Source organism: Brassica napus, chromosome A2, assembly GCF_020379485.1.
Source record: "Brassica napus cultivar Da-Ae chromosome A2, Da-Ae, whole genome shotgun sequence".
Taxonomy (NCBI): domain Eukaryota; kingdom Viridiplantae; phylum Streptophyta; class Magnoliopsida; order Brassicales; family Brassicaceae; genus Brassica; species Brassica napus.
In genome coordinates, this window is record NC_063435.1 from 27,632,828 (window position 1) to 27,654,434 (window position 21,607).

The following is a 21,607-nucleotide window of genomic DNA, read 5'->3' on the forward strand; positions in this document are numbered from 1 at the left end:
TTCCCTTTAATAGGTCAATCGAAGAAGACGGATCGTGATTGTGCATGCTCATTACTGGATACTTGGTTTTCTCTTGTTATTCTTTTTCTTAGCCTACATGAAAAGAGAAATAATAAGTGATATATTCTTATTATCAGAGCTTTCTTCAGCTTACTCTAAAACGTTCCTTGTAAACACCAATTGCTATAAGTCATTCATGCACTTACATACAACCAAAAAGTGAATGTTTGCAAAATTTCTACACAGTTGGTTCCCACTTTCTCCAAATTCATTCCATTTTGTTTTTTATAAAAAGGATATTCCGTTTTCTTCATTCGTTATATGTTATGATTATTGTTGTTGGTCTGTGTTCCTAAGCCGTGTATAATTAGCTAGACAGATTTCTGTTGTGAAAATGAAATGTGCCATCTGTTCTAACTAGTATATCCGTAAATCTCTCTCTCGCAATTTTTTTCACATTGGAAAATTAGTTTTCATGGAAAAAAATCATCATAGGCGTAAATTAGTGATTCTTTGGCGCCATTTTCCCAATGCGTAGTTAGACGTTAACTAAGGTGGGTATCAATTCATATATTTGTCAACAATTTACTTATCGTATGGTTACGTAACTTCACTTCGCAAGATATTAATGTTAAAATGATACATTATATCCGTGTTAAAATAGATAGTTAGATACATAATACTAATGTTAAGAGGTAGATATATTATATATTATAGTACTGTTTATCACCCGTTAACCTACTGGTTAATTAAGTCAGATAATTAAACTTGGAGCATATCAGAAGTTGTGGGCCTAATGGTTGGTGAAAGCATGACAGTGTAATAACACACACACACACTCACTCCCCCCCCCCCCCCCCCCCCCCCCCCCCCCCCTCCCTCCTAGATTCGCCTTTATATATTTATTTTGAAAATTTTCAATTTGTTTCTTTTACTAGTAAGAAACCAAACGATGTATCGCAGCGTGTGTGTTTCATCAAGCCTCTTTTCTGTTGAGTAATTTCCAAATTTGATGATAACAAAACGTTACAAAAGTATTTGCATGGTTTGGGCTATTTCTAGATACAAAATTACTTGCAGAAGGTCACACACTGTTACGTTAGAACTCTGAAACATAGATCTCGAAACTAAATTTCAAGTTTTAGTTTGAACAATCAAATTGGTGTTTAGTTTGAACAATCAAATTGGTAGTATTGGGTTTGGTGCATGATTTATGTCGACCCTTTTGGATAAGGCCCATATTGTTCAATGTGACGGATACACCAAGTTATTAACACTGAATACATCTGTGTACACACTCATTCTCCTACCATGGATTAAAAAACATAAAGTCGAAAATAGTAATGAAAACGAATGTATTGGTAAGCCATAAATGAGTTGGTTGTTCGTTTTAGTTTTCTCTTAAGAAAAGTCCACACGAAAGTTACGATTGCCATATCTTCACTGTCCCTTTTGGTTTGATTTTTTGAAACTTTTCTCGATCGAAGTGAAAAATTTCATGGCCACATGACACCTAAATCCCGTCAAAACATGCTGGAGACCGTCCTTCATTAATGGTAAGTTGATTTGGATAGACATAATTGATTTTTAAATAGGGAAGTTACCATAACTCTAAGAGATTGATCAAAAAGAACATACTCTCATGTACAGAGATGTTTGGTCCATCGCATTACGGATATGTTCTTTGGAATCGACTGATGGATAGAAAATGGACATGCACCAAGCTGGGAGAACACATCAAAAAGTCTCAAGTAAAACAGAGGAAAATTATAAACACTCTCCAACACATAAGGAGTATGTTAACGAATAAAGATAGGGCTATGCAAACTCTTTGTGCAATATTCAAAACCACGTGCCGACTTATTATTGATTGATGCTTTGTACATGAAATTGATCTCCAACATTCTCTATTCTCTTATATTATAAGTTATACACTCTCGTATATATTAATCTTGGAGCATTACAACATGTTTTCGTAGCCACGTATCATTACAAGAATTATTCTTAGAATTGTTAGAAAAACAAGTTGGTCCATATAAACATATACTATGTTTTTTATTAAGCTAACTATCAAATTAATTAGTAGTATAATAAAAGCTACGGAATTACCTAATATGATTAACATATGTATGACAATTAATGATTATGAATAATACATATTTGATAACAATTTTTCTAACCTCTCTCTCTTTTATTTAATTTTATACTATTAAAAGAAATTAAACAATCACATTAAGCATATAAGAAGAATTTACATTTTTCTTATATGTTATATTTTGAATTTTTAAAAACGACTATAAATTACTAAAAATGGTAAAAGTCTCACATTGAAAATTCTGTAATCAATGGGTTTAACTTTTTTTTTGTTCAAGCAAGATACAAATGATCATATATCGTAGGGGTGGGTGTTCGGATATACGTTCGGGTTCGTATCGGATATTTCAGTATAAAGGTATAGAACACGTTCGAGTATTTCTACACTTCGAGTCGGGTTCAAGTATTTTATGTTCGGATTCGGATATTTTGGATCGGGTTTGGATATTTAAATTTTGAAGAAAACATAAATAAATTATTCATTTTTTAATTTTTTGTATTTAAAATATATTTACCTTAGCCGGATTTCTAATTTTTAAAAGGTTAAACTATTAAAAGGTTTGGAGATAAAACTTTAAAAATAGAAAGACACTAATTTAGTTGTTGTTTTGAAATTTTAGATGCAACTTTTCTTAATGCAAGAAACAAGAGCTTGATATGTATATTAAGTGAGTAGCAAATGATTTTGTCCATAATTATATGTATATTATCTAATTTTGAGCAATAAGCATCATTAATATAAATATTTTGAGTAAAATGAGAGAAGTAAACTAGAAATATAGGGTTAGTATACTTATGTTTTGTTATCTTCGGATACAGTGGTGGAGCCAGCCTAGTTTTTTGAGGAGGGTCAAACTCTTAATTTGTATATATTACATGGGTCAACATACCCACAATTTGTAAAATTTTCCTTATTTTTAGTACAAATTCATGTAATTTTTTTTTATGTTTTAAAATCATGTGGGTCATTTGACCACCCTCCTAACCAGCTACCTCCGCCACTGTTCGGATATCCATTCGGGTTCGGATTCAGATATTACCCGAACGGGTGAAATAAGTAATTTGTTTTGTTGTTCTAGAATTAGATAATTTTTAGACCGGGCTGGTGAACATATACTAGACAGACGTTTATATTTCGAGTCTGCACATATATTATATAACAGCTTGATATATTAGATTTGAATACAGTTTCCGGTGATTTTATTTTTAAAAATTTAATTTTTAGATATGTATCGGGAATGAAACTAATTTTTACATATGTCCATTTTTTAAATTGACACTTATGTAATTCACCGAGTTCATAGAATAAGTTTTTTTTTTGTCATCAGAATAAGTTAAAAAAAAAAACTTAACTCATATCAATGAATGATATGAAACAAAGATCAGAACGAAAACACAATTTTATAAAAGTGAAAAATTAAATCACTTATGAAAAGTCAATAGTAAACAAATTGGGAGAAGAAAACCTAATCTTCTTTTATCATTATACAATCGATGTTGCCTATTTAGTTTTGGTGATTTGTGTCAGCCGTAAAACTTAATTTCTTTTAGTGCGTATGAAATCTTAAAAATAATTAAAATGAGATGTAATATGTTTCCTCTTCAACAACGATGATAATTTCCTTTAGTGCGTGTAAAGAACTATTAAAACAATTTCCTTTAGTGCGTATAAAGAACTATTTTTCGCTCACTTATTTAGTTTAATAGAAGGATATCAAATGTTTTTAATACAATATCATAATTATACGAAACATATGGTCATTGTTTTAATTATATGGAGCCTGTCGGTCCATTAATATAACAAAACTGTGAGAGGATGTATAACTATAAACTTTCATTAAATGGTCGTTTTGTTAATTGATTGATGTCAACTGTATATATGTGCGTTTCCTTACCCTAAATTCGAAGTGATAACTGCATATTTTTTTGATACAGGAGATGATTTTCTTTCGTACGTAACTTTAAGTATAATGTAACTACACCGAACAGAAAAACAGGTGAAATTAAACACACATGTCCACACATGGACAGAAGGAGCATTTAAAGTAGAAGAAAGTGGTGGTTAGAGAGTATGTGATATAATTAATCGGCCCAAATAGATTGGTAAGTGTTAGCCGCCATGCTAATAACTTCAACCTCAGATCTTTCTACTAAAACCATTTTATTATAAATTCTACGTACACTCCCACTTCATCTCCTCAAATTCATCAAAACACACTACAAGAAAATGTTGACTCGTCTCCCTTTGATATGTTTTCTTGTTTCAGTCACGGCCATTGCGGCTGACTTAACACCGGAGCGTTATTGGAACACTGCCTTACCAAACACTCCCATGCCAAACTCTCTCCGTCATCTTTTCACGCCAGGTTACTGTAAAATCTTTTTACTTTATATATGTTTTTTCTATGTGTCCCAAGCTGATTGGTTACACAATCTCTGATAGTTTGTGATTATGTATGTTAAGAACATCTCCAAACCATCTTTATATATGTTTGTATGAACATTTATAAACAAATTTGTTTCAACATACACTATATGTTCTCTTTAAATGTAAACATTTTTTTTTCTCTGTATGTCAAAATAAAATTTATTTATTTTTCAGTATAAATAAATATTAATTTAGAAAATACACTAAAGTAAATATTTACAATTCAAAAAATATTTTTATTTTATTTTAGAGGAAAATATAACAAAATATATATTGTAGATTTCACTGATGAGAAGAGCACCGACGTCCAAGTAGGGAAAGGAGGCGTGAACGTTAACGCCGGAAAAGGCAAACCCGGCGGAGGAACCGCCGTTAACGTTGGAAAAGGAGGTGTGTACGTGGACACAGGCAAGGGCAAGGGAACACACGTGAGCGTTAGCGGCGGAAAAGGTCCTGGAGGAGGCGTTGGAGTCCACACCGGACAGCCTGGAAAGAGAACCGACGTAGGAGTTGGTAAAGGCGGAGTTATAGTGCACACGCGACACAAGGGCAGGCCGGTCTACGTCGGTGTAACGCCAGGACCAAACCCTTTTGTGTATAACTATGCAGCGAGCGAGACTCAGCTCCACGACGATCCCAAAGCGGCTCTCTTCTTCTTGGAGAAGGATATGGTTCCTGGAAAAGCTATGAACCTCAGGTTTAATGCGGAGGATGGTTACGATGGTAAAACGGCGTTCTTGCCACGTGGGGAGGCGGAAACGGTGCCGTTTCAGTCGGAGAAGTTTTCGGAGATTTTGAATACTTTCTCGGTGAAACCAGGTTCGGAGGAAGCTGAGATGATGAAGAAGACTATTGAGGAGTGTGAAGCGAAAAGAGTTGGGGGAGAGGAGAAGTATTGTGCGACTTCTTTGGAGTCTATGGTCGATTTTAGCGTTTCTAAACTTGGCAAATATCACGTCCGTGCTGTTTCCACTGAGGTAACAAACACTTCTCTTCTTTTTATGGTTTATTATTACGTTTAGGTTTGACATAAATCAAATAAAGTCAAAACTGAATGAAATTAATATTTGTAATTAGGTTTGGTTACGTTTGATTAGGTTAAATTTGATGAGGTTTGGGTTGTATACTTGTGTCTACTTTATCTCCGGTTAGGATTCGGTTTTAGCTAGTAAATGATTCATTCAACATCGTACATCTTGTTTGCTTAAAATACTATATTATAGAAGAGAAATAAAAGTTAAAAACTACTTTTTATTTTATATTTGGGTTTGAGTTTAGTGATTAGAATTTAGGGTTTAATATAAAGTAGAAGGCAAGATTTTGATAAAATTTTAAAGTTTGGAGTAACTTAATCATTTCACTCTTTAATTAATGTTATTTTTGAGATTTTTTTTGTTTGTGTGCTATTTTTTCATAATTGTTTTTTTGTGTTATTTAAATCATGTGCTCTGTATATAAGTAAGTGAACATAAAAAAAAAGAAATTTAAGTCTGGTATGATTTGGTTTTACACTTTTACTTGGTTCAGTTTAGTTTCATTTGATTTATATGTCCACGCCTTGCTAATACTCGAGTTAATTGATGTAACCTTGGTTACTACAGGTGGTTGAGAAGAATGCACCGATGCAAAAGTACAAAATCGCAGCACCCGGAATAAAGAAGTTGTCGGACGACAAGTCAGTGGTGTGTCACAAACAGAAGTACCCATTCGCGGTGTTCTACTGCCACAAGGCGATGATGACGAGCGTGTATGCGGTTCCACTCGAAGGAGAGAACGGTCTGCGGGCTAAAGCGGTTGCGGTTTGCCACAAGAACACCTCGGCTTGGAACCCAAACCACTTGGCCTTCAAAGTGCTTAAGGTGAAGCCTGGGACTGTTCCGGTCTGCCATTTCCTCCCTGAGACCCATGTTGTTTGGTTCAGCTATTAGATAGATATGCTTTCATATATTGTGGCTTATGTAATAAATAATAATGCCGTCCCTTCCATATAGTCAAAGAATTAAGACATAAGTTTTCACTTTGCATGGTTTGTCTTCTGTGGCCTGATTCATTCTTCTTTTGCAAGAATATACTGTATGATAATAAAACTAGTCTTCAAATATTAAAAGAGCTCGTCCGTAGAAAACGGTAATTTTCGTAATGGGCCCAACGTTGCCAGAGTAACATGAAAAGACCCCAAAGAAAAGAGAAAATGTCAGAAGTGGGATGTGAACCCACGCCCTCTTACGAGGACCAGAACTTGAGTCTGGCGCCTTAGACCACTCGGCCACCCTGACTGTTGTAATTTATTTGAAATTACGGATAAATCTAATCAAACATAAGTATAAAATAATATATTGAAAGAGCCTAAAACATCTAGAATGAATGAACACAACTGAATCAAACATATACAAAGAAACTTAACTTACCATTCTGCTCCCAAGTCCAAAACCCTCTTAACTAAATCAAAAGCTTGGTCTATCAACCAACATCCAAAATAGACGAAACGATGTTGTCTCCTATAAATGCTTTTACCACATCTCAAAACATTGGTTTTTAGCAGAGAGCTGAGTTCCAAGTCACTCTTTGTCTCATCCTGTTTTTTGGCACTAGACTTCCACAGTACATGGTTGGTTTCTTATACTGTAGTATCAATTCATTTAACGTATGGTCAAATATGAAAATATCTCCATCTCTGGTCCACTTTATCTCAAAACGTAGTTTGAATCACATACCACAAGTCGAGTAAAATCCTTGTACATTTGCTATTGTTTTTTTTAATGAAATTTTCACTTGACCATATGGTGCGTGTATGATGAAGTCATCCTAATGAATATCACCCACTTGTAGTAGCAATGTAAAGCTAAATACAATACCAAGCCATTGAGTCTCTTCTTTGATAAAAGCTTTACAGAAGGTTGTTGGTGTATTTACGAGGGAACAGAATTGTTTTGAGACTTAAATGAGCGTTGGGCCTTGGCCCATTTGGAGTCTCCACTTCACTATTACCAGTTCAAATATGTAATGTGTACTTCCAAAAAATATAAATTATAAAGTAATGATGATTTATTATGCATTTTGAAATAAAATGTATATAATTGAATTTTGCCATACATTGTGATTTCTTGTTAAGCTTTTGTAAACTGATGATCGTGTATTATTATAATCATATACTAGATGTAATTTAAATGGTTTTAGTGATTGTCAAAAAAAAATTGGTTTTGGTTTGCCATGTAGTATTCCTCGAACCAACCACATAAACTAACGACTCAAGAGTGACAAAGGAGACATGTTTTAACGGAAAACGACTAGAACTTATTACAGAATATGCCAGCTAACAAGCGCTCAGCTGGTTAATACTGAACAAGAGATGAGACTCGAGAGATGAGCCCTCGATTGAAGGAGCCAATGACACTATGGACTCAAGTACATTGCTCTTAAAATTGCATCTGATAGCAAACCAACTTTCAAAATCCTGCTTCGGTTCAGCCTCGGGTTTGGCGAGTGTTGTATGATTTGCAGTCTGGACATTTCTGAGCCACCACATGGTACTGCACCTCCGATTTTTTCCCACAGTCGTTGCAGAGGATCTGAACCTGTTTTGTGTCCATCAAATGATTTAGTTATATATAATCTGATGATTTTGAATTCTTTACTTGGTTGAGCCTGAGGTGTAATAAGAGTAAGTTTAGACTAACCATTTTGTTCTGGTATGGTTCTGGCATTGGTGTAGCAGCAATCTCCACGTCAAATTTCTCCCACACCTTTGACATGTCGCATACAGATTTTGAGCAAAGCGGGCACGCGTATCTGCAGAGCACAGTTTACAGTGTTGTCAGTTGAAAGACAGCTACAAATAACAACCCTGAGTTATTTATTACACTTACTGGTAATGTTCTCTCATTTCCTCCAAACACTTCTGATGGATGGTGTGTCCGCAGGGCAAAACTGTTACATCGTTCCTTGATTCAAACAGGTACTACAACAAAACCATTATTGCCGTTTTGTTTAGAGGGATGCTCAATTAGTGGAAGAAAAATTGAAAGAAAAGATACCTCAAAACAAATGGGGCAGTCGTGATGCATTGCTCCTTCAACACAAGGGTGGCTGTTCTTGAGAAGGATTGAGTAACAACAGCCTGGTTGATAGTCAGATTGTACAAGTCAAGAGATTTAGTGGTGGCCAGCGTAAAAAAGTTCGAGGTTATCTGATGCAGAAATTGGCTTACCACACTTGTAACAGTGAAAGAAATTTTCATGTCCGCCGATTCTGGAACAAAAGAAGTAAAAAAGTTCCAAGTTATGAACAAATATCTAACGTGATAGAGTGAACAAATCTTGTTGTATGTTAAAGACGAGTCCAAGAACGTACCTGCAGATTCCACAGCCGTCGCAGTGATACTGCTTTTTAGATGTCTGGAAACAAGATAGAACATAATGGTTAACCAGCAGTAATAGAGAAGCAAGAAAGAGAAAATGATCCAACAATCAAGCTTAGGAATAAATTGTCTCAGGAAACTCACATCATCATCGTAGAGCTTGCAGGCTTCACAGAAGTACTTCCCCATGCACACTCCGCAGTTGGTACAATTTTGGCGAACCTGGTGAAAACAGAGAAAACAGAGTTAAATCTTCAATAGAGTTGAGAAAATGTTTGATACCATCCTAACTGAAACTTCTCATTACTAAAAGCAGTAAACGTTCAGAAAAAGCATAGAGTTTAGAACACACCTCTTGTTCAGTGCCACAGAGTAAGCAAATAACCTGTGAAGACGAAGATAGAGATTCTGGAATCAAGCATAGAAGAATAAACATAGAGAAAACAAGGTATTACAAACAACTTTACCTGTTCAACTTTCTGGCGAGGAATATCATGACTCTGTTTCGGATCTGCACTTATATTGTTCTGCTTCCAAGACATGATGATTACACATGTCAGCTTACAAATCTAATAAGAGTGAAATCTAAAACCTGAAATAAGAAACTCTACCTTTGCCTCATAATGACAGTGATGGCAACCAAAGATCTCATCACAGCAAGGAGATCTAATGCAACACCTTCTTCTGTAATGAGGACATCTGCAAGAACATTGGGAGAAATTAGTTCAAGAGACACGCTCAGCTCTGGGGGAATTCAATGAGGAGGCAAAAATTACCCATGCTCCATTAGTCCTCTGTCAAGGACTTCTTTTAATGATGACTCTGCCGCCTCGAGTTCGAGAATCAACGACTCAGTTTCTTCATTGCGTGAATGAGGGCTGAGCATCTCACTCTTCTCTCGGTCAGTCTTCTGTGGCTGCTCAACGAAATGGTTGAAATGTACCCTCTCCATTACGAACTATCTGTGAATGATACTGGCTAGCTGATGGAAAAGCTTATGTAACCTGCAAGCAAGAAAAGATTTAGAACACATATTCATCATTTCCAAGTAATATGTCACCTGAAAAAACTGGATGAACTGTTGCTTCCATCTACATTGCAGTAGACCAATCCAATCATCACCAAGACAATCCAGTTACGAAACGGCTCCAATAAGCTTTCTCCAAGAGGCAAGTAACATCAAAACAAGAAGATTTACAAAGTATAAAAACTAAACACAGCCCTCTTGGTTGATGGAGCCTTCGTACAGAAAGAAAAGCTTAGCTCACTTCAGTTCTTGAAATTCTGGGAAAACATATTCGGTTTAACCGGATATCCCCAACCTATTGTAAAAGCAAGGTAAAGACTATCAAACAACGTTTGGGACTGACGTAAAAAAAATTGGAATAACCGGGTTAAAAAAGATGGGTTGGTGTCCAAAGAGGACAGACCTACCTCCCATTGCCACTCTGCACCAATATTACTTCAGTATGAATCAGAATTTTTTACTAAAGGAATTAAAAGCCTGAAGAGTACTCTTTAGTTATCATCCATCTTTGAATCTGGCCTGAAGGATGTACCAGTAACCAAAGGGACTAAAAAGACACGAGAACATTCTACTAAGTTCACAAGCTCCAAATGCTCTAAGGGAAACTCAAGGTGACACTTAGATGAGACAACAGTGAGCAACCAGGACACTTTCTTCAAGAGCAACTACGAGGAACCTCTGTCCATCCACTTTAGATAATAAACAGAGAAGGTTTAGGAGTTGCATGATCAAGGTATGTAGGATGAAGACAGCACAAGCACAAGTCTGGGTTAGCGAAGAGAAAGAGCAACACAAGAAGGAATGTTTCCAAAGAATCAATACTTGTAGTAGATCCAAGGCTCTCAGACTCTCACCTTGAATCTCTGAGACACACACACAACAACTCCAACGATGATTCATGAGCACGGTTCACCAAATCCAAACACGTGTCAGATAGATTATTAGGTCTATGACCCAACCTATTTGCATTACCACCTAGATTCTTGAAAACAAGAGTCTTAAGCTACAGCTTCTTCTGAACCAAATCAATCAAAGCTAAAAGCGTATGAGAACAATCAATCACCAGAGAAAACATCCAAGGGAACGAACGAACGAACGAACGAAGAATCTAAATCACGGAAACCTACAAATAGATAAATTAAAAATCACACACTACGAAATAGATCACGAACTTTCGATCAGGCGAATCTCCTTCCACCGATTCGATAGTCTCAGAGAGAGAGACGCTGCGAGATTTTCCGACGGTTACTCCAGGAGCTCTGAGCGAGAAGCGATTCGATCTTAAGAGGAAACTTAATGAGGACACCTTCTTTCCCTCCGCGTGTGGGGTGGTTTATATAGTGAGGCTTAGACTTTTTTCCAGATACTTCGAATTATTGCCGTTTTCCGGCGCAAGCGAAAATATATTTGTTCCTTTAATTATTTTTTATTTGCTTTGTGTGTTGACAGCTAAAATATCTACCACCATTCATTTCCATGATTCCCCCCCCTAAGTTTTAATATCTTTTACCTCAAAATGAATAATGTGAAGAGTGAAAAATAAATACATTACACACGTCGCCAGCTATTTTTCCAAACGTCTAAATAATATTTAGATTTCCACAACTGGAATCAATTAGTACAATCTTTTCAACAGTTAATGAAAAGATTGCATTTTTCATTCTTTGTTTTTAGACGAAAAAACGTATTTAGAAAAAAATATGTGAATGAACTGATATTTTCACATTATTGCGTGGGAAAGGTTACTTACGTGTTGAACTTGATTAACTTATTGCGTGAGATGGGGATAGTGACGTGGCTTCTGAATGATTAGTTTGGATTCTGATTAGTTTACCTGTTTACGTATTTACAATACATTCCCCTCCCTCAAGCTTATCTTTATGATGTAGACACGTTATCAACTCTTCTTCTCAATCCTCTCCACCAATACCAATCACATTTCCATCTCATAAAAAATAAGTAGATTTCTATAGTTTGGGTGGCAAGACCGCAATGTATTTTAAAATGTCTAGTGTTTATTTGGTTAAATTCGTGTGATATCCTAATATTAGTTTTGGTATACTTTATACACAATTTTCTTTGTACGATTTGTATTTGATTTGTTAAAAAGGAAAATATATATTTTCAAGTACTTAAAAAAAAAAAAGATAGCGGACTTGCAAATTAGTTATCCTATTTTATAAGAATTTGAAATTAAATAAGTATATTGTTTATAAAGAAATTATATTTATTTTTTATGCTTTACTCAATGTTGGTCAAACTAAATATCCGATTTTATGTATTAAGTAGAGATCAAATAGCAAGTATGGACGGGGTAATGGAAAATTGTGCCCACTGCTATGTAAATTGGTACAAAATGATTTTTTGAGTAATATTTATTTATTTGGGTAACTGGTTTAACTCCGTCGATCTAATGGACCGGTGGATCTGAGATTGGTTTAGGGTGAACCGGAGAAAGATGTTCAAATTCTCTTTTTGTTCTGACAGTGATACACCAAAGTCAGCCATTTATGAGTAGCCGGCCACGTCACCACACTATTAACCGGGTCAAGGATAAGATAAAGACGTTTCCAAACAAGGCCCTACCGTGATGCGACCTTCAAGTAAACGCTCGTTCTTTGCGATTCCTCCGCTTACCATATAAATACAGAAAAAAGTCCATCATTGACAGTTACGATCGTCTCTCTTCTCCAACGCTTCCGATCTCTTCTTTCGTTTCTGGTAAGCTCATTTTCTCTCCATCGTTTCTGCTTCTCCGTTGACTGCGATTCTCGACGCGATCGTAACGCTGTGCGCGCGCGCGCCTGTTCGTGTTCTCTTAGATTCGAATCAGTTCCGTTAGATCATACTTTTGTGAACGAAGAACGTTTGAGTTTCCGTGTATGTAGTCTCGTTGATTTGTGCGATTTATGTTAATGTGATGATGCGTTAGGTTCTCGGCGTAGATTAGTGTTGATCGGTACCTAAGGCGTGCGTTAACAAGAGAAAGCTGATCTTACTAACCTGTAACGATATGCCTTGTGTTTTCTTCGCCTACATTGATTTTGATTGATTGATTGATACCTAAGGCGGTTAACAAGAGAAACTGATCTTATTAGTGATATCAATATTGATCTCTTGTGAATTGTGATCTTCTTGATTAGTATTTTGAGTTAGCGATGAAGCCAGGAGGATCAGGATTGAATCCGAACGCAGCAGCTTACGTACCAATCTCCAAAAGAGACGGTGATTCTGCAAAGCCTGCTGCATCTGAGAAGCAGATGAGTGATGAGGATTTGGAGATGGACGTGGACATTGAGTTCCTTTTAGCCACGTTCTCTGACTTGTCATATGAGTCTATCAGTGATGTGTACTTGGCTAACAATGGTGATCTGGATGCTACTATCGAAATGCTGACTCAGCTCGAGGTGATTCATCTCACTAGTACACTTGATTTACACTAGTGTAGATTGTGAAGCTTAAGCTGTGTTACAATTGATGTTCCGATTCTGCAGATTTTCAGTAATGAAGCTGAGGAATACCTTCCAGACACACTTGACATTGGTGATGTACCTGAAACCATCAAGCCTTCTACTTCATCAGCTCCAAAGCAGACGAATGCAAGTGCATCAACATCCTCCCGTGCCCCAAACGCTCCCTCTTCCTGATTTGATGAGTCTTTAAATTTGAAGTTTTATAAAACATTCGTGTAAAGGATGATTATATGATATGAGGTTGATGGGTTATCTTAGGAGATCTCTTTTCTATATTTTCCTGCCCCGATGCTTTGTTACATTGGAGAAAAAGAGAGAGTACAATGTATAGATTTTTTGAAAATATCAAGTATGAGTGTTGAGAATTGGGATTGTTCTTATGGTGGACAAAGCTATTAATCATTAACCTCTGATGCTCTTTCGGCCATTTTTATTATTTTTCTCTTCTTTTGCTCATTGCGCTGCTAAATATTTTTGCATCTTCTCTTCACCACATGTTTGACGTATGGAATTGATTTTGTTCTTTGGTATATTTCTAATGTTTACATCCATTAACTGTATCTTAACAATGTTAATGTTGTCTTTTTATTTTTTCTCCCATTAATACAAGATTTTATTCCCCAGTAAGTTGTTCAAAGATGGAATCTAAACGTTGTCTGTGGGTCTGTAATAATTAAATGAATAAACGTGCAGCTACATTTGCGGCCCTCTTCTCTCTCTCTCTAAGTATTATTATTAGAATCATCTAAAAATACCTCCATATACTTGCTCGATTTGGTTTCTTCTTCTTTCCTTTTTCTCCTTTTTCATCATTCATCTGGTGATGCAGGAGATCTGATTGATTTTTTTCTTCTGGGGTTTTGTTTTAGAGGAAGAAAGAAATTCAAAATAATAATAAAAAGATGGGTTTGGATTATTACACCATATTGAAGGTTGACAAGAATGCAACGGAGGATGATCTCAAGAAATCTTACAGAAAATTGGCTATGAAATGGCATCCTGATAAAAACCCTACCACCAAAACCGAAGCTGAAGCCAAATTCAAACAGATCTCCGAGGCTTATGAGGTAACTTTTTTTCTCTTATAATCTTGTTCCTAATCTTGATTCCCTTAGATCCCCAAAATATCCAAAACTGTGTGTGTGTATGTATGTCTTGTTGAGATCCATTCCTTTGACTAATAATGAGTTTCTTGGGACACAAGCAAAATGTACCTCCTCAAAGCCTATTTTCTGAGTGTGGGAAAACATTTCAGGTTCTGAGTGATCCTCAGAAGCGAGCAGTATATGATCAATACGGTGAAGAAGGACTAAGCGGTATGCCGCCTCCCGGGAGCACAGGAAACAACGGAAGAGCAGGCGGGTTTAACCCTAGAGATGCAGAAGACATATTCGCAGAGTTCTTTGGAAGCAGTCCATTTGGTTTTGGATCAGCTGGTGGTGGTCCTGGAAGGTCAACAAGATTCCAATCAGACGGAGGAGGAATGTTCGGCGGAAACAACGGTAGTGAGAACATGTTCAGGACTTACAGCGACGGCACTGTGCCTAAGAAACCACCACCCGTTGAGAGCAAGTTGCCTTGTAGCCTTGAAGAGTTGTACACTGGATCGACAAGGAAAATGAAGATCTCTAGAACCATTGTTGACGCTAACGGGTAATCTTTGTTTCCATTTTATCGCATTCACCCGTAAGATCTTGAGGGCGGACTCTGAGATTTTGGAGGTTATAGAGAATAAGAATTTTATTTAAAATAATTTGAAGTCTATATATATCTATAGAAATTAATTTTTAAAATTGTTTTTACTGGACTGTGTCTAGGACCGGTCTCATGTGTTGTTTTGGATGGTGAAACAGGAGACAGGCGCAAGAGACAGAGGTTCTAACGATTGTTGTGAAACCAGGATGGAAGAAAGGGACCAAGGTCAAGTTTCCAGACAAAGGAAACGAGCAAGTGAATCAATTACCAGCTGATTTGGTGTTTGTGATAGACGAGAAGCCGCACGATTTGTTCAAGAGAGATGGGAATGATCTCATCACAAGCGCGAAAGTGACGCTTGCGGAAGCTATAGGAGGAACAACTGTGAGTATCAAGACGCTTGATGGGAGGAATCTACCCGTTGGTGTCACGGAGATAGTCAGTCCAGGGTATGAGCTTGTGGTTCCTGGAGAAGGGATGCCGATAGCTAAGGAAAAAGGAAACAGAGGTGATTTAAAGATTAAGTTTGATGTTCAGTTTCCGACAAGGTTGTCAACGGACCAGAAGTCTGCACTCAAAAGGGTCTTAGTGGGTTGAAGAGTTGAGATTTGGAATCCCTCTCAATGCTCTTGCAGTCATGGTGATGGTACCTTCCTTTGTTTTTGTTGTTGTTCATTAGTTCTTTCTGTAAAGACTTTGTAGCATGTTCTTGATGTGTCTTAAAAACAACCTGTACAAATCTTTGATTGTGTTTGTTGCATACTATTAAACTTTAAGCTCTTGTTCTTAAATATTCCGGTTTACAATTCTATTAGCATGCTACAATAAATATAAGTCAACAAACCTAACAAAAACATACTATAATATTAGAGAAAGGAACAAAGAGATAAATGTGAATGACATAGGAGTAGAGACATATGTTTCCTCATTCGATAAGTTCATGTTGCCACACATGGACTCATCTTCTTTTATAGCTGAAAATGGCATATGGTGAATGGAAGTTTCCTCCATATAGGTAGAGAGATACTCCGCTCCCATATTAATGGACATGATACACCACAACTGTATGCAACATTCACTTCAAAATATTCATGGAAACAGATGGACAGAGTTTTGTGGTTAATCTTTCAACTGTTAAGCAAAGGAGGAGAAACATACTAGTGGTTAACGTGGATTCCACGGCACACGTAGATGAAATAAAACGGCCTAATTCAAATAAACAAGGCCCAAACTCAGTGTTAGCTTTGATAATAAACGGGCCTTGGCATTTGCTTAGGATACCTCATTAATGAATCCAACGGTTGTAATCACGTGTCAGTGTCTTATCAGACGGACGCTATAATTGCATGCGAGCTGTTAATTAATAATTATTACCAGAAAACAAAACCGCTGTTTTTTTCGATAAAATCAAAAAACTAAATTGCCCAGAAAATACCATCATTTCTCTCAGCAATCGAGAAAGTAAAAAAAAAACAATCAATCAACACACTGTTCCTTCTCCTCCTCGATCCAAACTCTTGTTTTAATTATTCCTCTCGTATATTTAAAAAAAAAAAAAACAAAATCGAAACCACTGTTTCCTTTCACCTCCCAGATTTGCTTTTTTCAAATTTCCTCTCTAGATTTCAGAAAACTTTCCTCTTTTGTTTAATTCAAACCCAAAGGGTCTCCTCTCTCACTAGGAATCATGAGATGAAGATTTGAGGAGAAAGCTTGTAATCATTAGGGTTTCCAAATTATCCAAAAGTAGAAACCTTATTTTGTTCCGGATCTGTGGTTCTGTCGGGGGGATGAAGAATGTTCAGTCCTAACACAACATTTTAATCTTCCTCTTTCGATATCCATCGCTATGTTCAAGCAGTTCCTCAGCAAGCTTCCTCGGAAGTCGTCCTCAAAACCCGACTCCACCTCGGATCCATCCGGATCCAGCGTCGTCAGATCCAACTCCGTCAAACGCATGTCCTCCGCCGTCTTCCCCTCCAGCGTCGTCGCCGGAATCGAGCCTTTGGTCCCCTTCAAAGACGTCCCGACCTCCGAGAAGCTAAACCTCTTCGTCTCCAAACTCAGCCTCTGCTGCGTCACCTTCGACTTCTCCGACCAAACCAAGAACTCACTCGAGAAAGACGTCAAAAGACAGACTCTCCTCGAGCTCCTCGACTTCGTATCCTCCTCCTCCTCCGTTAGGTTCACCGAGCCAGCCATCCTCGCGATGTGCAAGATGTCAGCCGTTAATCTCTTCAGAGTATTCCCTCCTAGTTACCGAGAGAGAAACGATAGTGATGATAATGATCCCACGTTCGAACCTGCTTGGCCTCACCTGCAGATCGTTTACGATCTGCTGCTTAAGTTCATCACGTCTCCTTGCCTAGACGCTAAGTTAGCTAAAAAGTATCTAGACCACGGGTTTATACTAAGGCTCCTCGAGTTGTTCGACTCCGAGGATCCGAGAGAGCGTGAGTGTTTGAAGACAATCCTCCATCGCGTCTACGGGAAGTTCATGGTTCACAGACCTTTTATCCGCAAAGCAATGAGCAACATCTTCTACAGCTTCGTCTTCGAGACCACCGAGAAGCGCGGCGGGGGAGGAATCGCCGAGCTTCTCGAGATTTTCGGGAGCATTGTGAGCGGTTTCGCTTTGCCTCTCAAAGAGGAGCATAAGATCTTCCTGTGGAGGGTGTTGATTCCGTTGCACAAGGCTAAATCCGTTGGGGGGTATTTTCACCAGCTGTCTTATTGTGTGACTCAGTTTATTGATAAGGAGCCGAAGCTTGGGAGCGTTGTGATAAAGGGTTTGTTGAAGTTTTGGCCTGTGACGAATAGTCAGAAGGAGGTTATGTTTCTTGGGGAGGTTGAGGAGATTGTGGAGGTGATGAGTTTGGTGGAGTTTCAGAAGGTGATGGTTCCTTTGTTCTTGAGGATTGCTGCTTGTGTTAACAGTTGTCACTTTCAGGTAGGTTTCTTGCTTTCTTTTTAAGAGATATTGTTAATCTAAAATTATTTTTAGACACTGTTTTTTTTTAAATAATATTAACGGTATAATTAACTAAGTTCTAAAAGTTAATAGACGTTTTTTTGAAATTATAAGCTCTAAATTTAGCTTTTTTGATCAAAATTTTTGAAGTTTTAGACCATAATTTATGTATATATTTTTGAAATTTTATTTTTAAAAAAGTTTTAGCAGTATAATTTTGAAGTATAAGTTTTAGCTCTAAATTTCAGTAGTAAATCTAAAATTTTGATGTTTTAGACCATAATTTATGTATATATTTTTGAAAAATTATTTATTTTATTTTTTAGATCCACTTAGATGGCCTTGATCTCAATTTAAGCAGTGTATTATTGAAGTGTAAGTTTTAGCTCTAAATTTCAGCAGTAAATCTAAAGTTTTGAAGTTTTAGACCATAATTTATGTATATATTTTTGAAAAATTATTTATTTTATTTTTTAGATCCACTTAGATGGCCTTGATCTCAATTTTGGAGTTTGAACCGTTTGTGTTTTTCTTGTGGTTTAGGTTTCTGAGAGAGCTTTGTTCTTGTGGAACAACGATCAGATTGTGAATTTGATTGCACAGAACAGGCAAGCCATCTTACCGATCATGTTCGCTGCCTTGGAGAAGAACGCTGAAAGCCACTGGAACCAGTCCGTGCTGAACTTAACTCTAAACGTGAGGAAAATGTTTTGTGAGATGGACGAGGCTTTGTTCATGTCTTGCCACGCGCGGTTTCAGGAGGACGAAGCAGAGCAATGCTCTGCGGAGGAAAAGAGGAAAGAAACATGGGCGAGGCTAGAGAAGGCGGCAAGTATGAAGCCTGTAACTGGAAAGACAGCTGTTCTTGTAACTCCTTTAGCAACCTCCATTGCCTGCTAAATGAAGATGATGGAATGGCTGTTGGTTAAGCTATGGTCTGGATTTGATCTTTGTAATGTTATATAGTTTTGATGTTGTTAGCTTATGTGGGTTTTATGCTAAATCTCTTGCTTTAAAAGTGAGGAAGCCTTGAAACCATGCTGCAGATTTCTATATGAAACTCTTTGTATTCAATTAAGTTTATATAAGAAGCCATTTTCAACAATGTGTCTATGAGGTACATAGAGTCAATTATATTGCTAAAGAAACAAAAACATAGTTATTGTCTCTTCATAGTAGGCATACGGCCGGATAGTTAGGTTTCAGTTAGTTTGGTTCAACATAAATCTTAGCAAATTAACCCAGTTTAAAGTACGGTTTCAGTATTCGGTAAGGTCAATTTTAAAAATCTTACATAAGTTTTTTATTTAGATTATATTTTGATTTAATTTTGCTAAAATTTTGAATAATTTCAGTTAAAATCAGTTAAGTTGGTTAGTTCAGTTTTAAATTTTATTAATTTGATTCAGATTTTTGGTATAGTTTGGTTATAGTTTTTTTTTATTTTTAGTTTCTAAGAAAATCGAAGTAACCAAATCAAACCGGACCATAAAAGCGAACTATTTATAAAAGCCACCAATTATATTGCTAAAGAAACAGAAACATAGTATAGATTGTCTCTTCATAGTTCATACACTAAGGTCATGAAGGAAGAACGTTTTCCCACGGTATGTTATGGTCTTTTCTTCAGCTCCAAGACACCACAAATGCCCTTGAAGGTTAATACTCTCTTTCATTCCCGCCGTTTCCCACACAAATTCAAACAACCCCAAGGCTCTATCCAACTGCTTGATCCCTCTCCCCAGCATCTTCTCATCCCCTGAGGTCAATACCCTCCCCATGCTTAAGCTAAAAACCCCACTCTTCTCCTCCTTGTGAAACCCTCCACAGAGATCAACTTCAATGTCACGCACACGTCCATAGAGAAAATACACGAGAAGACTGAACAAACACGGCGAAGGACTCCCCAACATCTTCGAAAGCTTTCTGTAGACAAGGTGCTCTTGATGCCTAACCTCTCTGAACCCAATAGTGTTGTCTAGAAACACGTCTTTGATCTGTAGAAGCCCTTCTTTCATCGACAAAAGCTTCTCCAGATGGTAAAAGTCATGCTCTTCGAGGTACCTTCTCAGATCGTTCACCATGTCGAGAACATCTTCCCACTTCGCAGAAGCGTTTGCTTTCGCGTATCTACCTGGCACGGGACGCATCCAAGAAGTCGAGGTCTCGTCTTCGAACGAGACCGATGATTCAGACAAGAACTTGAGGCAGGACAAGATCACTTGCTGTCCTAACTTCGTCCCTTGCCTTGTTGTCTCGCTATGTTCAACTTCTTCTTGGAGAGCGTTCAGTATATCTTCGAGAGCACCTCTCCAGATACGGTACTGGGTCACCTGCGAACACACCGTGGACCTCACTAGCTTCCTCTGTTGGGCCGTGATGTCGAGAAAGTTGCAGACTTTGGTTAATGAGTTCACCACGAACGGCTCTCTTTCGGTTTCGGTGTTGAAGCGTTTATGTTCTTTGAGCTTCTGCTGAAGTGGAGGAGACCCAATGAAGATTCTAGCTAGAGACTTGAAGGCTTGCATCTTCTGTTTGATGTGATCATTATAGATGATGACGCCGTTGATGTCTTCAAGCTTGCCGTCTACTAAGTCGAAGTCCTTTAGTGAATGGGTGAGTTTGGTAAGAAGTGGGAGTTTCTTTGAGTACCATTCAAATGGTAATGATTCTTTGTAGGAATCCACATGGATTGTACGGAGGAAGCGAGTTGGGTTAGCCCTTACAGTACCCAACATTTGAAACAGAGCTAATATTCAGACATTAAGTGAATAAATCAGACAAGAAATGTCAAACTCTCTTTCTCTCTCTCTTGGGAATTTCTACGAACAGTTTGTGTGCAACTCTTGAGAGGGGGGGGGGAATCTAAGAGACTCAACAGCATTTAGGAATTTCTAATTAGAGATTAAAGTTGTAGTGAAAGAGCATCTGTAGCGTGAAAGAGAAGTGAAGCGATTTGGGAGGAGAGAAGGGAAGCTTCAGATGAGTAGATGGCAATGCGAAGCTGTGAGAGATGGAGATGAGAGTTGGAAAGCGAAGAGAGCTGGTGTTGCGTTTTGGATCATTAATGGGCCGAAGAAGTAAGAATTTAAAAAGGCCCAATAGCTGGTTTTATTACGATATATTTTTCTTTTTGTTTTGCGTACTAAAACGTTTCTAATAATTTTTTTATTAATCAAGAAACTGTAAAATCTCCTCATAAAAATTGTAATTTTCACATTATATATAAATATATACTTGTTATTTGGTACTACTGTATATGTAATTAAATCAATTTTTTTTGTCCAAGTGCACCACCATGCTTTCCATAAACCAAGGTATTACAGTTTCTAATTTTGTAATTCTTAAACTAGGGAAATGGTCTTTTAATTGTATTTACTTTTGCTCGTAACATTCTTAATTTTCCCATGAAAATCAAAAATTTGAAATATCCGGTCAATTGCGAAGCCTCTCTGTTGTCTCTCCTAAGCATTACTCTGTGAGTCTATCTTCCCCCTCCAACGGATTTTCAGTTTATTAAATGAAATTTCTGAATGTTGTGAAGAACATATAGTATTGATGA

At 37.2% G+C, this 21,607-nt stretch overlaps 6 protein-coding genes and 1 non-coding gene across 12 annotated transcripts; 4 read left to right on the forward strand and 3 right to left on the reverse strand.

The window, feature by feature from the left end:
- The first annotated feature begins 4,197 nt into the window (after positions 1-4,197).
- On the forward strand, positions 4,198-6,629 carry LOC111207639 (BURP domain protein RD22-like). The gene is made up of 3 exons (XM_048746286.1): positions 4,198-4,460; positions 4,802-5,499; positions 6,124-6,629. The coding sequence occupies exons 1-3, from the start codon at positions 4,322-4,324 to the stop codon at positions 6,448-6,450; spliced, it is 1,164 nt and encodes a 387-aa protein (XP_048602243.1). The 5' UTR covers positions 4,198-4,321; the 3' UTR covers positions 6,451-6,629.
- An 85-nt stretch (positions 6,630-6,714) lies between these two features.
- Positions 6,715-6,798, reverse strand: TRNAL-CAA. The gene has a single exon. It is a non-coding gene; the product is annotated as a tRNA-Leu (tRNA).
- An 883-nt stretch (positions 6,799-7,681) lies between these two features.
- LOC106382650 (probable E3 ubiquitin-protein ligase RZFP34) lies at positions 7,682-11,371 on the reverse strand. 5 transcript variants are annotated; one of them, XM_048746293.1, is made up of 14 exons: positions 11,079-11,272; positions 10,761-10,921; positions 10,314-10,595; positions 9,656-10,201; positions 9,491-9,578; positions 9,347-9,406; positions 9,232-9,264; positions 9,024-9,101; positions 8,873-8,916; positions 8,730-8,770; positions 8,557-8,639; positions 8,389-8,480; positions 8,200-8,311; positions 7,682-8,097 (listed from the first exon to the last, which is right to left on the reverse strand). In XM_048746293.1, exons 4-14 carry the CDS (start codon positions 9,829-9,831, stop codon positions 7,987-7,989), a joined length of 918 nt encoding a protein of 305 aa, XP_048602250.1. In that variant the 5' UTR covers positions 9,832-10,201; positions 10,314-10,595; positions 10,761-10,921; positions 11,079-11,272; the 3' UTR covers positions 7,682-7,986. The 5 variants fall into 5 exon arrangements, with proteins under 5 accessions (XP_048602250.1, XP_048602247.1, XP_013678141.1 ...); XM_048746290.1 differs by having other exon boundaries at positions 10,314-10,921; XM_013822687.3 differs by lacking the exons at positions 10,314-10,595; positions 10,761-10,921 and having other exon boundaries at positions 9,656-9,883; positions 11,079-11,276.
- A 1,018-nt stretch (positions 11,372-12,389) lies between these two features.
- LOC111207645 (polyadenylate-binding protein-interacting protein 6-like) lies at positions 12,390-13,806 on the forward strand. Of its 2 annotated transcripts, XM_022705895.2 has the most exons (3): positions 12,390-12,627; positions 13,050-13,313; positions 13,401-13,806. In XM_022705895.2, exons 2-3 carry the CDS (start codon positions 13,065-13,067, stop codon positions 13,551-13,553), a joined length of 402 nt encoding a protein of 133 aa, XP_022561616.1. In that variant the 5' UTR covers positions 12,390-12,627; positions 13,050-13,064; the 3' UTR covers positions 13,554-13,806. The 2 variants fall into 2 exon arrangements, with proteins under 2 accessions (XP_022561616.1, XP_048602262.1); XM_048746305.1 differs by having other exon boundaries at positions 12,499-13,313.
- Positions 13,807-14,050: 244 nt separating this feature from the next.
- LOC111207647 (dnaJ homolog subfamily B member 4-like) lies at positions 14,051-15,850 on the forward strand. The gene is made up of 3 exons (XM_022705901.2): positions 14,051-14,446; positions 14,635-15,032; positions 15,233-15,850. Exons 1-3 carry the CDS (start codon positions 14,282-14,284, stop codon positions 15,669-15,671), a joined length of 1,002 nt encoding a protein of 333 aa, XP_022561622.1. The 5' UTR covers positions 14,051-14,281; the 3' UTR covers positions 15,672-15,850.
- A 601-nt stretch (positions 15,851-16,451) lies between these two features.
- On the forward strand, positions 16,452-19,150 carry LOC111207651 (serine/threonine protein phosphatase 2A 57 kDa regulatory subunit B' kappa isoform-like). The gene is made up of 2 exons (XM_022705910.2): positions 16,452-18,024; positions 18,589-19,150. The coding sequence occupies exons 1-2, from the start codon at positions 16,924-16,926 to the stop codon at positions 18,943-18,945; spliced, it is 1,458 nt and encodes a 485-aa protein (XP_022561631.1). The 5' UTR covers positions 16,452-16,923; the 3' UTR covers positions 18,946-19,150.
- A 379-nt stretch (positions 19,151-19,529) lies between these two features.
- LOC111207652 lies at positions 19,530-21,221 on the reverse strand. Its single transcript, XM_022705912.2, has one exon. It carries the CDS (start codon positions 20,781-20,783, stop codon positions 19,614-19,616), a length of 1,170 nt encoding a protein of 389 aa, XP_022561633.1. The 5' UTR covers positions 20,784-21,221; the 3' UTR covers positions 19,530-19,613.
- Positions 21,222-21,607: the final 386 nt, after the last annotated feature.